The sequence below is a fragment of the Salvelinus fontinalis genome, chromosome 2, assembly GCF_029448725.1.
Source record: "Salvelinus fontinalis isolate EN_2023a chromosome 2, ASM2944872v1, whole genome shotgun sequence".
Classification (NCBI taxonomy): domain Eukaryota; kingdom Metazoa; phylum Chordata; class Actinopteri; order Salmoniformes; family Salmonidae; genus Salvelinus; species Salvelinus fontinalis.
Window position 1 is genome coordinate 77,220,736 of NC_074666.1, and position 17,194 is coordinate 77,237,929.

Here is a 17,194-nt window from a genome sequence, read left to right on the forward strand (position 1 = left end):
TCAATAATAAAGACCAGGGACTGAGGAAGAGGGAGCTGAGGGGCAGAGAGAAAGAACCAGCAACTAGCTAAGAAAGCAAGAATAGAGACCAGTAAAGTGTGGGTGGTCTTCTTCCCCAGTACCCGTGTAGTTTTGTTAACCAGCCCAGTCGCTAGTTCCAGTGAAACACCTAATAAGGATCAAGATGAGCGTAATGCAGAACACTAACATTGCTTTAACAGTGTATTTTACTGTAGCATCCCTACTGCTTGGCATTTATAGCGATTTAAAATAAGACACGAACACACACATGCTATCCATGGCCATCTTTTATTAAAAAACGAAATAGTACATAGAAATCCAGAAAACAATACATAGAGGGGAAAACATTAGATGAGATATTTTGTAACATTAGAAATCGTAGTAAATCCATTCACTGCAGATGTTTGGTTGTGCAGCACGTACTAGCCCACACTAAACAGTCTGATGAATTCAATCTGAAATAACGGTGCAGATACAAGGGACATGGTTGGATAAATTGACATCTTGCGGTGTATACGGCTGGTTTGAACTGGAAGACATACAGTAGGTCTTTCTCATATTATGGTAAAGTGTATTAACACATTTCTGTGCATTGGAGTTCATGTCAAAAACATTACAATGTGCCAAATAATGATGCCCTATAAAACTGCCATACTAATGACTTGATGGACAACAGAACTTCCTGCATAAAATATATATTTTTTATTTTTAAAGTCACTCCAACAGTTTATATCCCTAGGTTGCCTTGACAATATAAAACAATAAAGGAAACCAGATTGCTCTAAAAAAAACTGAGCATGTATAATATTACAGCCATTAAATAAGAAAATCAGAACACAAAGATGAGAATGACGAAAGTGACAAAGTCTAGCCAACAGACATTACAGTTAAAAGCAATTGGACAGATTCCACAATGATAGCTCTGACACTGAAAACATAACAAAATAATTGTTAACTACATCAAGGCCATTATGCTCGAGAGCTTCCCAATCAGATTGGTCAGAATCAACCTTACTAGTGACAGTGACCGAACTGTTTGGTCAATAACAGTCAACTCACTCCGGCCCCAGGCTGGTGGCCAATACACAAACCATTTAACCTTCCTACAGAGTTGATGGTACCTTCTTTCTACCCATTCGTTTCCCCTCTCGCATACGTAAGAACATCCTGCTTCATTCTATTCAAGACAGCTGTCTCTACATGGCTAAAGAATGTACAATCTATATACAATCACAAATGTGATACTGTGTATGCGACTGTGTGTGTGTGTGTATATATGTAACCTGTGTAAAAAAAATTGGGCTTTGATTTCCCATTTAGGGTGATGCTCCAATCCATGAAACTTTTTTCTTGTTGAAAAATGAATGGCACTTTTACAGTGCTGGACCATTAATATTGCACTGCACTGCTGAGTCTAAATAAAGCTGCTCTGTGTACTGCACGACTACTGTCAACATGCCAACTGGTGTGGTACTACAGTATATTGCGCTCGAGTACACTGGCAATGTACAGTCAATGAGGTAGATATAAATAGATACTACTCTGCACTGTACTGTGAGAAGCAAGTTATTTTGAATTGTACAGTAGAGGCTAGAGGGTGACTATCAAAGCTAGAATGCACTGAAGCCACAGTCGGTCTCCTTGTGTTGAACTATTGTATTGGGCTGTCAAAAATACATACATTTTAAATGCATCATTGTGAAGCTTGGACGTACATGACATTTTAGCATTTAGCATCTAGAACTTGTGGAATGCCAGTGCATGTGCAGCCCGTCATCTACCTGTGACAATACAGCTCTGTAAAAAAGCTTTTGACATGACGAGCACAACCTCTTTGTGGATGAAGGTCCATTCATCGCGGGGCACAACTCAAAATAGCTGTTGGCTAATTAGCCAAGCAGAGAGAGACTGAATTGTATGTGGATGAGACCCAATGGCAGCCATTTTGTTCCTTTTTCCCTTTGGGGCCTATAAGCAGATTCTCTCTACGCTAAGCAGTGTTAGCAACATTACAGTGTTAGCATTATACCAGTGAGCATGTGAGAAACCAGTGTGCAGTGGTCCAGTGTATGGGCTGCATTATATACAATCTCCTTCTGTGAGGATATGGGGGTGTGTTAGGCGTGTGTGACAGTAAATATGAGACTGCCAGAATGTTAACAATAGTCAATGTTCAGGCTGGCAGTGTGAAGATTCAAGGTCCCTTTTGGAATCTCTCCTGTACAGTGATATGTCCATGAGATACGACTGTTGGCGTAGTTGACTATTAGATGCTGTGTGGAAATGCCTGACTAGTAATTTATCAGTGCTATGTCTATAGGGCTAGGTGACTGTTCTGGGATCTGTATGAGTGGGCTAATTTCTAATGTGGTGGAGAATAACTCATCACTGATCAGTACTCTGAGTGAGTAGATCACAAGTCAGCGTTAATGTGTGTGGGTCTAACTGATCTGAGATCTGTCTGAGGGGGAATCATCAGGAGGCCGCGATGGTGGTGCCCCCGCTGAGGCGGAGCAGGATCTGCTGACAGTCCTGTAGGGAGCGGCGGTCACCCACACGCTCAAGTGTGCGCTTGGCCTCGGCCAGCAGGCGGGCGCGGTGCCCTGGTGGGGTCAGCAGGGGTAAGGGTAGGTGGCGGCACGCCAGCAGGATGGCATGAGCCCTTTCACGCTCACCCAGAACACAGTCACCCTCTGCTGCAAGGCAGAGGAGGAGAAGAGGGGAGGAGGAAAAAGTAAAGAGAGAAGGTCAGTACAGTTGGGTGGAAAGCACTAAATGTGTGTTAATTTGACATCAAAAACACATTTGATATCAACTTCAAATGGTATCATTCATGATAATAATTGAAGTGTGGGTGTCCTTACCCGTGGTGTATCCAGGGTTGTTGGTCCTGCGTCGGAGGCTGTGCTCCAGTAGCTGGTGTGTGCGGGTGGGACTGGCACCAGCCATCAGCCTCACTGTGGTCTCATGCAGGAACACCTGGGAGTGGACAAGAGAGGGAACACACATTATTACACCACAGATAGACATGAATATCCATGAATAATTCAGCAGGTCTGAAGCCCTAGTTACCTTGTGTTGTGCCTGTCTGTAGCATTGGCCCAGCCTTCGCAACGAACTCAGGTCCCGCTGGAATCCAGCCAATTGGGAGCTAGGGGCGGGGCCTGGCTCCCCATTGTTGCTGCTTCCTCTTTGCCATAGGCTGGTCCTGAGGGTCAGCAAGAGGTCACAGACCAGGAGCTCCACCCCCTTGTTATAGGAAAGACAACAGTAAGGCAGACATTATTTTTTATTTTTTTTAACTGTTGAACCACGTAATAAATGACTACACAATGAGTTATGGAAACTAATAGAGGCATATGGGACAGTACATGCACCGTAAGCAGTGTCTCGACCTGGATATGGTGTGTTGCAGGTGCCTGCAGATTTGGGAGGCCTCTGTACTGCACTGCAGACACATTGCAATGGGCTGCAGGATCATGCAATGCAACTACAATGCACCACAGCCACCCCCTACCACCCACACACTTCTACTATACCTAGCTAGTCAGCTTGTACCTGTGCTTTTGTGAGTCAAATGACACCCATGCAACGGTCACCAGGTGCAGTATATGTTTGTTCATGGTGTGTGTGTAATATGACCAATGAACACTGTGAATCAACCAAACTCCATTACAACCTGTACTGCATGTACATGTATATACACAAAGGTTAGAGTTGGTTCAACTAGAAATCACAGAGTGCATATATTCACTTGCATCCTAAACACCCGCATTTTGGGAGAGTACCTTGTTGAGCCAGTTGCCAGGCTGGGCGGACAGGGGAACAGAGATGCTGGTGCGCAGGTAGCTGCTGGCCCTTTCGCAGTGAGACAGACTGGCCACCGCCCCCTCTCCCTTCAGAGGAGACAGGCTCATCTGCACCGCCTTACACAGCAGCAGCACAGCCTTGGGCAACGGATGACTGCAGGACGACAGGGAAAACAACATAGGATTATGGCAATGCTTCTAATGTCATTTACATACACATCACTGGGACCATGCTCCCACACTTCCAAAACATCTACTGAAAACAGTGCATGAAGAAGGCCCACAACATCATCAAGGACCCCACATACTCCAGCCACGAGCTGTTCACTCCCTTACTGTCAGGCAGACGGTATCAGAGCATGAGGTCTGATACCAACAGGCTCAGAGACCACCTGCCCTTATACTCCACACCTTAGCACACAACTGATGTTACCAGACTCTTATTAAGATGACTAAATACTGCACAATTTAAACACTTGCCCCCTAATCCTCTCTTCCCCGAAACATATATAAATATTGGTCACTACATTTTACCTTCCTTTATTATACTTATGCTAAAATGTTTATTCTATTCTACTGAGCCATTTACTTTATATTCCTATTCTTATCTTTTATTACTTCTTATTGTTGTATTGTCCAGAAGGAACCTGCAAGTAACAATTTCTTTGGACGGTGTACAGTCCTGGCCAAAAGTTTTGAGAATGACACAAATATTAACTTCCACAAAGTTTGCAGCTTCACTGTCTTTAGATATTTTTGTCAGATGTTACTATGGAATACTGAAGTATAATTACAAGCATTTCATAAGTGTCAAAGGCTTTTGACCACAAGTTCTCAATGTGATTAAGGTCTGGGGAGTTTCCTGGCCATGGACCCAAAATATCGATGTTTTGTTCCCCGAGACACTTAGTTATCACTTTGCCTTATGGCAAGGTGCTCCATCATGCTGGAAAAGACATTGTTCGTCACCAAACTGTTCCTGGATGGTTGGGAGAAGTTGCTCTTGGAGGATGTTTTGGAACCATTCTTTATTCATGGCTGTGTTCTTAGGCAAAATTGTGAGTGAGCCCACTCCCTTGGCTGAGAAGCAACCCCACACATGAATGGTCTCAGGATGCTTTACTGTTGGCATGACACCGGACTGATGGTAGCGCTCACCTTGTCTTCTCCGGACAAGCTTTTTTCCAGATGCCTCAAATAATCGGAAACGGGATTCATCAGAGAAAATTACTTTACCCCAGTCCTCAGCAGTCCAATCCCTGTACCTTTTGATGAATATCAGTCTGTCCCTGATGTTGTTCCTGGAGAAGTGGCTTCTTTGCTGCCCTTCTTGACAACAGGCCATCCTCCAAAAGTCTTCGCCTCACTGTGCGTACAGATGCACTCACACCTGCCTGCTGCCATTCCTGAGCAAGCTCTGTACTGGTGGTGCCCCGATCCCGCAGCGGAATCAACTTTTGGAGACGGTCCTGGCACTTGCTGGACTTTCTTGGGCGCCCTGAAGCCTTCTTCACAACAATTGAACCGCTCTCCTTGAAGTTCTTGATTATTCGACAAATGGTTGATTTAGGTGCAATCTTACTGGCAGCAATATCCTTGCCTGTGAAGCTCTTTTTGTGCAAAGCAATGATGACGGCACATGTTTCCTTGCAGGTAACCATAGTTGACAGAGGAAGAACAATGATTTCAAGCACCACCCTCCTTTTATGCTTCCAGTCTGTTATTCAAACTCAATCAGCATGACAGAGTGATCTCCAGCCTTGTCCTCGTCAACACAAACACCTGTGTTAACGAGAGAATCACTGACATGATGTCAGCTGGTCCTTTTGTGGCAGGGCTAAAATGCAGTGTAAATGTTTTTGGGGGATTCAGTTCATTTGCATGGCAAAGAGGGACTTTGCAAAGAATTGCAATTCATCTGATCACTCTTTAACATTCTAGAGTATATGCAAATTGCCATCATACAAACTGAGGCAGCAGACTTTGTGAAAATTAAGATTTGTGTCATTCTCAAAACTTTTGGCCATGGCTGTATACCAGGTGTATCTCGTACATACGACTAATAAAACACACACACAAAGTATACTGACTCGAGGGTATGGAGAGCTCTGGGCATGCGCTCTGCCTCTGCTAGCAGTGACCTCACAGCGACATCATCTCCTTGCAGCCAATGGGCAGCAGCCTTTAGGACCAATGCCCACCAGCGACTCACTGGGTCTGCCACTAAGCAGAGAAGAGATTACATGACAACATTAGACTTCAACTGTGGCATCAAGAGGTCTAGCAACAAATGTTCACGTTATATTGAAAAGGTCAATTATGTTAATCATAAAGAGTTTATCTTTAGTGTTCAAGATACATATAAGAAAAAAATCTATACACATTCACAGCATCTGATCATCTCGTAGGAAAGAAAGATGGGAGAAATATGTAAAGAAATCTGTCCCACACAGAGCATGGTGTGGTTCACACCAACGTGTGCATTCCAGTACCTGGCATGGTGATGTGATTAGGTGGGGCTGGGAAGGGAGGAGAAGAGGACTCCTCTGTGCAGCTGTTCAATAGCTGGAGAAACTCCAAGGCACTGGAGAACTCCCTGAGAGACAGAGAGAGAGAGAGAGAGAAAATAAAACAATGTAAAGTAAACTATTTGCATAAGTAAACAGGAGAGTGACTGGCCACTGTGAGGACCCTGGCCTTACCCAGAGTCGTTCTTGGGCTTGTCTGCCTCCGTGTCAGTGTGGGGCTGGATGAGGGAGTGCACAGCTCTCTCCAGCAGCTTCTCACAAAAACAACGATGCAGCTGAGCGATGGGGTCAGCTAAAGGAAGAGAGAGAAAGAAGGAGGGAAAGAAAGATAATTAAAAGGCCTAATTGTTGCATGAGGGCATTTCTGTATACACTATGAGCTCTTCCGTCAACTTTATTGTTCATACCTGGGTCTCTCTGGGAAGTGTACACGCCCTCTCTGCTCTCAGACTTCACAGACCAATCACAGCTGAGGAAGAACTGCCTGCCCAATGGGGTGAAGAGCCAGTGCAGACAGTCAGGGATGGGCTTGGAGTCTGATTGGCTGGCCACACCCTCAGCACAGCTCAACAGGTAACCCTGGGTTACAGACATGTAGGGAAAGATGACAGTGTGTGGATAGTATCAGAGATATCATTACCATAGCAGTAATGGAGGGATGTGGAGGATTAGTAATGGAGGATGGAGGGGTGCCCTGAGACACTCACAGGCAGGCAGGAGAGGTGGTGGCCCAGGACAGTGCGCAAAGCTGTTGCCGCGGTGACATAGATCTGGGCCTGCTGGGCAGGGGCCATCTTGCTTTGGGCGCTCTCACTGAGGTTGACGGCACTCATAGACAGAGACAGAGCCCACAGGCCACTGCGCTGGGGAAGCTTCCCTACACAGAGAGAGAGAGTGAAGTTCCAGACAGAGGATGGGGTACTACTGTGTTATGTTATCGTGTTTACAATGACTAATGATACTGACCTAGGCTCAATGTTCTAGAATATTCAGTGTTGTCACCTGTGAGCTGCAGCTGGCTCAGCCTATGGTAGACCAGAGCTGCATCCCGGGAGCTGGTCTTGGACTCCTCCCCCTTGTGCTTCCCACCAACCTGGCGAACCAGCCAGCCCAGAGGGGTGGGGTGATGCAGACAGTAGCGAATTAGGTTCCAGGAGAGGGAGAAGAGGAGGTCCCAACTGGTGGTGGGCAGCGCTCTGGTCAAGACTGACAGGCAGGTTTTCAAACTGGCCATGGCTGCTGTATAGTCACCCTGTAGGAGTGGAGAGGTGGGAAAATCTATAAGAATACTTATGGAACTTGGCATTCATGTACCTATAGACAGAGAGCTGGTTTTACCCAATCAGGGCACCAGTTTAAGAGATACTCATACACAAGTACAGAGAAAAACAATAAGGTAGGGGGAAATCCTTCAGACATAAAGGGATGTGAACTCACTCTGTTGAGATGTAGGTCTGCTTGTTTACGTTGCCTCCAGAAAGAGACAGATTTGGGCGAGTGGAGGGGGGTGACAGGCTCCCAGAGGTAGAGGACCCTAACACAGCCCCACACTGCCCCAACACCGCTCAACATCCACACCGTCAACCATGGCAACAGGCACCAAAGCCAGGTCGCTGTGGGAAAGAGGGAGGAGTCAGTATAAGATACATATACTCCAACACATCCTCAAAACAACTCCCAAACGGGAATTCTTACTGGGAACTACTACTGTTAAGAAAAATAATGACTGACTATAATAGCCTATCATGAATATATACATGCAAAAGGACTTGTATGGTCAGTGTAAGGGTAAACTAAGGGGCTGACCAAAGTTCTGGGTCTGGCTGGGTAATGAGAACAGCGTCCTGGAGGCTCCGTGTGCAGAGGTCAAGCCAGAGCTGCCCTGGGCCTCAGATCCCAGAAGAGAGGGCAGGGGGTTGAGGGAGAGGCAGAAGAAGGTGAGGGCGCAGAGGAGGAGACGAGAGCGATCCATCACTCCCACGGAAGAGGGTGAGCCAGGCTCACTCTTCACCTGAGAGAAGGAGAGAGAGAGAGAGAGAATAGTTCAACTACTATGTAAGTGTTCAACCTTTGCAACATTCAATTCAAACAATTTCCACACAACAACAAAAACATCACAGTTCCTTGGCTATCATCATCATCATCATAGTACCTGCTCATGGTCCAGTAAGGGACTGCCAGGCTCGGAGTCGATGCAGTATGGAGAGAACTCACGAGGAGATCCTGAACCAGACTCCGAGGCTGGAGGTGACATCATCAGCATCTCTGGTTTCATCTCCACATCGTCAGACAGCACCACTGACTCTGACAGAGAGGAAGTGGGAGAGAGCCCAATGTGTTACGGCCCGTTCATGAACTGAAGTTGTGATGGATTAACTAGTAATAATGGGGGACCTACTGTTCTTGCTGTTCATCTTGAGGGCCAGGTTCTCCTGCCGTAGTTTGTGGTTGACCTGCTGCAGGTATTTGATGTAGTCGATAGCTTTCCTCAGCACTCCTGACTTGTGCATCTGCGTACAAACACATTAGCAATGTGTCAGTGTACATTTGGTGAGAGTGCCCTATACATACAATTCCATTCCTCTGACTTCCATGTACTCTAGGAAATACCAAGAGTCTGTGGTTGAGCATATAGCCTAATTAAGTTTGACACCTGTGAAACATTAAAATTGTTCTAGCATGCTCCTCTAAGTTTCTATCGGACTTAAAACTAAACCCACTGTTCCTGTAAGGTCAAAGATAGTCAATATTGGATTATTGTATCACTTGGTTTTCCTGACCTTGGCGTCGCCGCCCATGACCAGGTCTCTCAGCTCCAGGATCTTGTCATTGATGGAGGAGCGGTACCTCTTCTCGATTATGTTGTGGGTGGTTCTCCTCTCCCCCTCCTTCATCACCCCCCCTGGACCCATCACCATTCCGTGGTCCATCACCTGCCTGTTCCCACCTACACAGTGGGAGGTGCCTGACGACAGCTGTTTGATGGGCAGCTTGTCTCCGCCCCCCATCATGACAGGCACAGTGGTCAGGATGTTACTGCCCATCAGAGTCTGAGGGAAGAGTTAAGGTAAAAGTCAGTGGTGACATATGAAACAGCTAAGACACTAAGGGGGACTGAGCAGAGAAGCATGTTAAATGGAATTATTTTCTCATCTCTATTTGAAGTACTTTTCAGTCCAAGTTCAGGATTAATCTGGGTCTTTGTGACCGTCCCCATTAGACCCTGAGCAGAGAGAATAGAAAGGGAGAGAGCGAAGCAGACAGATAGTATAGAGACCTACCGGTACCTGTAGAGTCTGTGTCTGGATAGGATGGGTCAAGGTGGTGATCCCAGGGTTTTGCATGGTGGACAGAACCTGTGTCCCATCAGGTTTCAGGGTGGTCAGAACCAGATTCTCTGTCTTCAGAATCTGAGGCTGGTGGACCAGAAGCTGAGAGACGAGGGACACTGGATCAGTTACAACCAGTGATGCCATACACAACACAAGGTCTATGGTTACAACATGCTAGGATCTGCACATATTTAGAGAGACTTTATAAAGATTGGATGCAACTAGTTTTGATTAGGGACTCAAACATTGTAAAGTATGAAGCTTGATACTCACGGGTACCTGTTGAACCTGCTGTTGCATGGTGTGGACTGTAGGCGCGGTGGAGAGAGTCTGGATGGTCTGGCCCGTCTGCAGTAGTCTCTGGTGCTGGATGGTCATGGGTTGAACCTGTGGTGATGTCATTATGCTCTGCATCTGCGGATGGAGGACTGTGGGGAAAAAAGAGAGGTATGTAGTAAGGATACATTGTCAAAGAGCACCGGTCATATAGAAAAACACGTAGGGCTCTGAATATCTTCACATGATAAACATCTTTAAGTGCATTTCTAATGAATAACCACCGTTTCCCAGTGACCTAATCTTTTCAGTAAAAAAAGAGTTGCTCTAACCTTGGAAGCTTGTAGTGGGACTCTGGTGGCAGATGACAGGGTTCTGGATAAAGCGGGACTGGCCGCCGCTGGATGTGATCATCACCGTCTGGGCCTGGGTCTGAATGGGCAGAGCCTGGTTGTGGGTCTGGACCAGGGTGTGCACAGGGAAGCTATGCGTCTGCATGGGGATGCTCTGGCTGTGGACCTGGATGGTGGGTTGCTGCTGGGGCTGGGGCTGGATGGCCTGCATCTGGGGCCGGGGCTGGAGCAGGGGAGGGGCACGGATCTGATGCTGCCCTGAAGAGAACGTCTGGACTGGGGTCTGTGGTGGGGTGAGGGGCAGGGACTGGGGGGCCAGCGTTTGGGTGGGGATGAGGGTCACGTTGTTGTTCTGGTAAACTGTGGTAGTGGTCTGGGGTGTCTGTGGGGCTTGAGGGGGTGGGCGTGGGGTGGCCCCAGCACCATTCTGTAGGGAGCCCGCAGAGGCCATCTGGTCCTCAAAGAGGTCGGGGAAGTCCCCCACCTGGTTGCTGACAAACTGGAGCATCTCTGAGGAGAGAGAATAATTCAAGGGGTTCATGAGTCTCTGGTTGTGGGTGAGCTAAAATGCACTTTATACTTAGACATAAAATCATGTGGAATGGCAATTGATTGACTAGACAACAAATTTGACTTTACATAGTTAGCATAAAATTGGTTATTAGACATAATCCATTGGTTAATATGGCCCTCTAATGAGGTAGGGCTTCATTGTTGCAGTCAAATCAAATCTTATTTGTGCCAAATACAACTTAACCAACAACGCAGTTCAAGAAATACAGAGTTAATAAACTTTTTACTAAATAAACTAAAGTAAATCAAATCAAAAAGTAACACAAGAAATGTACATAACAATAAAGAGGTGATATACAGGGGGTACCGAGTTAATGTAAAGGGGTACAGATTAGTATAGGTAATTTGTAAAGTGACTATGCATAGATAATAAACAGTGAGTAGCAGCAGTGTAAATAGGGGGAGGGGTCAATGTAAATAATCTGGTGGTCATTTGATTAGTTGTTCAGCGGTCTTATGGCTTGGGGGTAGAAGCTGTTAAGGAGCCTTTTGGTCCTAGACTTGACGCTCCTGTACCGCTTGTTGTGCGGTAGCAGAGAGAACAGTCTATGACTTGGGTGACTGGAGTCTCTGACAATTTTTTGGTACTTCCTCTGACACCACCTAGCATTTATGTCCTGGATTTCAGGAAGCTTGGCCCCAGTGATGTACTGGGCCGTACAACCTGTCACAAGGGGAGATCCACAACTAGGGACTTTTCTAACGCCTTCAAAGGCCTGCCTTAAGGTGTTGGACCTGGAGTTCCTATGCCTGCCCAAAATGATTTGTTTTAATGTCATATAGAGTTTTTTAAACAATCTTTATTAAGAACTGTCATTTTATTGTGAGGAACTGGAGTTTCATCTGACATTTTTTCAGTTTTGTCCTCTTTTGTGAGTGAGGCATTGGAAAACCTCCCTGGTCTGTGGTTGAATCTGTGTTTAAAATCCACTGCTCGACTGAGGGACCTTACAGATAATTGTATTTGTGGTGTACAGAGATGAGGTAGTCATTCAAAAATAATGTTAAACACTATTATTGCATAGAGTCATTTAAACTTCTGTGATTTGCTAAGCACATTTTTTACTCCTGAACTTATTTAGGCTTACCATAACAAAGGTTTGAATACTTATTGACTTAAGACATTCCATCTTTAAAAAATAAAATTACAAAAAAATAAACATAATTCCACTTTGACATTACAGGGTATTGTGTGCAGGCCAGTGACACAAAATCTCAATTTAATCAATTTTAAATTCAGGCTGCAATAAAACAAACTGTGGAAAAAGTCAAGGGGTGTGAATACTTTCGGACGGCACTGCAGATTATTAACCTGCATTAGAAATTGGCCTTGAGTGAAGAGATCACAGGAAAGAGGAGAAACCACAGTGACCTCCAGTAGAGATTTACAACAGTGACAATGCTATTTACTGCCAGGGCAAGGTCACTGAAGGAATTAAGAGGTTTATGGAGTAGCGGCCTTGGTTTGATACACTGCTACTGTTCCGGCATCGAGTCAAGGAAGAGAGCGCCAGCTAATGCTTATAGGAAAGCATTCCCTGGCAGGGAAGGAGCGGCAGGAGCGGTAGAGATACTCTTAATGATCGGCTATGAAAAGCCAACTGACATTTACTCCTGAGGTGCTGACTTGCTGCACCCTCGACAACTACTGTGATTATTATTATTTGATCATGCTGGTCATTTATGAACATTTGAACATCTTGGCCATGTTCTGTTATAATCTCCACCCGGCACAGCCAGAAGAGGACTGGCCACCCCTCATAGCCTGGTTCCTCTCTAGGTTTCTTCTTAGTTTTTCCTAGCCACCGTGCTTCTACACCTGCATTGCTTGCTGTTTGGGGTTTTAGGCTGGGTTTCTGTACAGCACTTTGAGATATCAGCTGGTGTAAGAAGGGCTATATAAATACATCTGATTTGATTCCAACGACTAGCCCTGAAAAATGCCATGGTAATCTAGTACAGATGCCCTGAGAGACCACGAGAACGAGGTAAAAGAGCACCCTGGTAAGAACATTACTTCAGCTACTGGTGGAGTAGGTCTTGATTGTGGACAGTTGTACTGATAAGAGCAGTTGAACATGCTAAAGAAAACGAGTAGTTTCAAACCGATCTTGCAAGAAATGAGAGAAGCCTACATGTTGAAACTGTTTCGAATGCGTTTAACACTTGTCCATTTATCGTAAGACCACAACGTCTCAACCATACTGGCATGGTAGGCTAAATGTTCTCATGTGGTTTACCATTGTCTGGGGTGCATAACAAGCCTGTGATCAGTGGGAAGAGGGTGCCATTTCTCATTATTCAAATGACAGCTTTACATTTGACAATATAATTTTGTCCAGTTTAAAACTGCTGCTGTTAGCAATACTGCCAAAATCCCTTCTCTAATGACAATGTCAAAGACATGTCACCTTATACAGAAAGCATGTCCAGAGCATGGGCTTCAAAGGACTTTGGCATGGTCTTATAGATTCCACTGTGAAACTGGTGTCCTGTAGGGACCTATGTATAGATAACATTGATAGAAAATTCGGGGTTAAAGAATATTCACACTTTTATCAATGAGGGGCTGCAACCTTGAACTCACACTCGTGATAAAGAAAGGCCAGACACCTAGGCCAATAAATGCATTGTCCTCCCATCTATGATTATGGGGACACCATTTATCAGAACGCAGCATCCACTACTCTAAAACCCTTGGATGCAGTGTACCATAGCCTGCTTTGCTTCATCACAGGTGACAGGTTTAATATCACTGCATCCTTTATCAGAAGGTCAGCTGGACCTCAATTCCTGTAATTCACTTAATTTCTCATTTTCGTTTACAAAGCTATTCTGCACAAGCTTCCAACATCTCACTTCTGTTAAAGGAATACTTCGGGATTTATCAATGATGACCTTTACCTACTTCCCTAGAGTGAGATGAACTCATGGATACCATTTGCATGTCTCTGTGTCCAGTATGAAGGAAGTTAGAGGTAGTAATGACTTGAAGTCCATGGGTATCTACTAGCATGCTAGAATTGAATTATCATGTGAGTAGTTTGTTTTCAGGGCACCATTGGGAATGAGACCCTGACCTCAAATTGGCCTCCCCTGAATAAATAAAAGTTTATTAAATAAATAATAACATTACTGTAGAGTAACATTACTGTAATAACATTACTATGGTCGATTGATGAAGAAATTGCGTATAGGGTCCATCTCACGCTGGGGAAAAAATAAAATAAGTGGCTAGTCTAATATTAATCATTCATTGGAATTGTCTGCTTCATCGACCACACCAAAGACAGACTCACATGCACATGGGCTCCACAGGGTTTGGCTTTCAGATGTACAAAACAAAACAGAGCCCCAAGACAATTGTGACACAAAGGACTAAAACTGTCAAAACGGGGACAGTTTCCTAGGGCTGCTCAGAGCAGAGAAAATAGGTTATGTTACCAGAGCAGCTATTGCATTGGGAATAGTGGGGAGAAAAGTCTAGATAGTAGGGCCAGGACGATACCAGTATCACTCGTTAGTATTGTGGAAAGGAAACAAAACACATAGCGGATTTAACTTCTTTAGGAAAACAGCTCTAATGTTAGAAACAAACATCATATTGAATTATTTTCCAAGCCTTGACACACTATATATTTCACAAACAGCAGGATAGATAAGGCTATGCAGAGACCTTCTGAGGGGATCCTTAGTTCCATGACTTAAATAGCCTAGATCTCATATAAAGGTATCATTAAAACACAAGTGAGTTTCTAATTGCATTAGTTTCTAACCCAAAGAGGCAAACAAAAGATTATACAGTCACCCACCATCAAACTATTTAAGAGCTTTGGACTACATCTGGGTACCCCTTTTAAAAAGTTTCAATTGCTACCCAATCATTTCCAATTTACCGATATGTTTTCCTTTACATAGGTATAACATCTGACCAATTCAACTTACCAAATCTTTATTGTGGGGAGGAGTACATTTTTCATAAATAATTTAAGACTAAATTGAGTTAGACTCATACACAACATTCTCTTTTTCCCATTATTTTGTTATACCCAAGTCAAGGGGTCATAACTCTTTGCATACTTCTCTTTTTAACACTAAAGAGGGATTACATAGCATAGCCCCCAGGTTCTCTTAGTTCCTGCACTGCAATGGGTCCCATTTATCCCATATTGTATGACAGCGTCACATCATTTCGGTGACTGAGCATTCAGTAATTGGAATCTGGTGACCTACGCCGGTCAATTCTGTGTCCAAAGCTCCATCCTTTCACAGTGTGCCAAGGGTAAAACTGCTGTTTTGATAAGATGGGAACAGTGATGTTATCTCCATACTGAGTCAATATGCTGAGCCTATGAATGAGCAGGGTGAAGTAGACATGTTTTCCCATCAAAAAACAGAAGGGGTATTAATGGGCCAGTAGACATTGCGAGTCACTTTTTTCTCCATTATTGATGAACAAACCCTCAATGGTATGACAGCCAGGAGAGGGATAGACAAGCATAACAAAAAAAACATCTCAGAACAAAATGTAATGAAGAACATAGATAAATAAGAAACAAGTAAAACTAGGCTAATAACCCATTGGGAAAGTATAAGGAACTTTTTGCCTACAGATAATTGAATGACACAGCACACAGTTGAGTCACACGGTTACATTTGAGGAGTTGTTTATTCACACGCACACACTAAACTGTGGCATTACCACTGTTCTGTAGGCCAACCACCCATTTAAAATATGCTTGAATCTTCACTGATGTAAAATGTGATTGTAATATTAAATCAGTGACACAGAATCACTTAAACAAATTATTGTTTAGAAATGTAAAACTGTGGAGTGCTAAGTGTATCTAAGTATCCTATGCAACGCCCCAAAATTAAGGGTGAACAAGTTCCAAACCTATGGCATCCACAATAGTTTCATGGTTGACGACACTGTCCTACTGCCAATATTTGACACAGACAGAAAGTATATAATTATTTATATACTCTTTTAATGTGAGGTGCATCATAATTAGTTAGTCTAAATACAGTACCTATATGTAATTGTAACCAATTGACTATCAACAAGCGGGCTTGCTTGACACATAATACAAATCACCAGACTCCCGGCCTTACCGCGACGACACACAATACTGTCAGAAAGCAGAAATAGGACACAAACTCGTGGACAAACACAAAATAATTCCATATTCTCTCATCAATTATGACATAAATAGTAACTCACCATCGATGTCTCCCAGTGTAAATTCGTCCCCTAGTTCTGACAAAGTCGGATCCATATTTTCCATGGTCGAGATGTACTCCCCACTAACGTTACTGTCCATAATGAAATTCAGAACTTCGCCTCCCTGGCTTTAACCGGAGGTTGCTGAAGGAAAGAACCAGATGTCCAGAGATCTTTGAAGCGTTAACAACGCATAAGGTCACTTTATCTTAGCTCTAAGTTTATTAAACTATCAGAGGACATGTAACACCTCACCAATGCCTCAGAGGCCGATTTCTATTTAAATAAACTCATTTAGAATTTAGACGTCGCCATCTTGTTTCCACTACTTACGTCATTTACAAACAACGTTTGTGAACCAGGACGACCCCTGATTGGCTTAATCCTGGCTGTTGTTGTCATGAGACCAGGCACCATTGTCCAATAGAAATGTCACCTTTACCGTGGCCTGATAGTACGTCAACGATCAGAAGCTTTCTTGAAATTTGTATTGACTCCGCCCAAATATTTCTTTAAAAAAGAGCCGATCCAAAGAGATTCACTCTAATAAATATTTAATGATATCTGACTTTATATATGAGCCCGCCCCATCTGAACAACATTATTAATGTTCTGGCTATCCCCAGATGTTACGCGATACCTACCATCAGGATATGAATTACACAATAACAATTTAAAAAATCACTAATTATAAATTAATATTCTCATGTTTGTGTGAAAAAAATCCAGTTGTTAGACGGTATGAAACTGACCTCAAGTATAAATACATTAGTTACATTTTGTAAACACAAGTAACATTTTATACAGATTCTCAACAAAGTCAAGAAATACTGCCTTATTTCATGAAAAAAAGTTACTTGTTGCATGACTGTTAGTATGTCAGCGACCTGAGTGTGATATAAAGATAAATGAAATAGTAACCAGTGCCCGCGCACATTTACTCTGTACCGGTACCCTCTGTAAAAAGCCTCGCTATTGTTATTTTACTGCTGCTCTTTAATTATTTGTTACTTTAATTTCTTTATTTTTTTAGGTATTTTTCTTAAAACTGCTTTGTTGGTTAAGGGCTTGTAAGTAA

General features: G+C 43.8%; 1 protein-coding gene across 3 annotated transcripts; it reads right to left on the bottom strand.

The window, feature by feature from the left end:
• Positions 1–295: 295 nt before the first annotated feature.
• On the bottom strand, positions 296–16,464 carry LOC129826931 (sterol regulatory element-binding protein 2-like). Of its 3 annotated transcripts, none has more exons than XM_055887912.1 (19): positions 16,117–16,464; positions 10,299–10,829; positions 9,970–10,118; positions 9,640–9,789; positions 9,139–9,408; positions 8,757–8,868; positions 8,511–8,662; positions 8,165–8,369; positions 7,796–7,971; positions 7,361–7,610; positions 7,066–7,235; positions 6,766–6,937; positions 6,533–6,650; positions 6,323–6,426; positions 5,921–6,053; positions 3,810–3,984; positions 3,094–3,270; positions 2,886–3,000; positions 296–2,717 (listed from the first exon to the last, which is right to left on the bottom strand). In XM_055887912.1, the coding sequence occupies exons 1-19, from the start codon at positions 16,214–16,216 to the stop codon at positions 2,497–2,499; spliced, it is 3,480 nt and encodes a 1,159-aa protein (XP_055743887.1). In that variant the 5' UTR covers positions 16,217–16,464; the 3' UTR covers positions 296–2,496. The 3 variants fall into 3 exon arrangements, with proteins under 3 accessions (XP_055743887.1, XP_055743888.1, XP_055743886.1); XM_055887913.1 differs by having other exon boundaries at positions 9,646–9,789; positions 9,964–10,118; XM_055887911.1 differs by having other exon boundaries at positions 9,964–10,118.
• Positions 16,465–17,194: the final 730 nt, after the last annotated feature.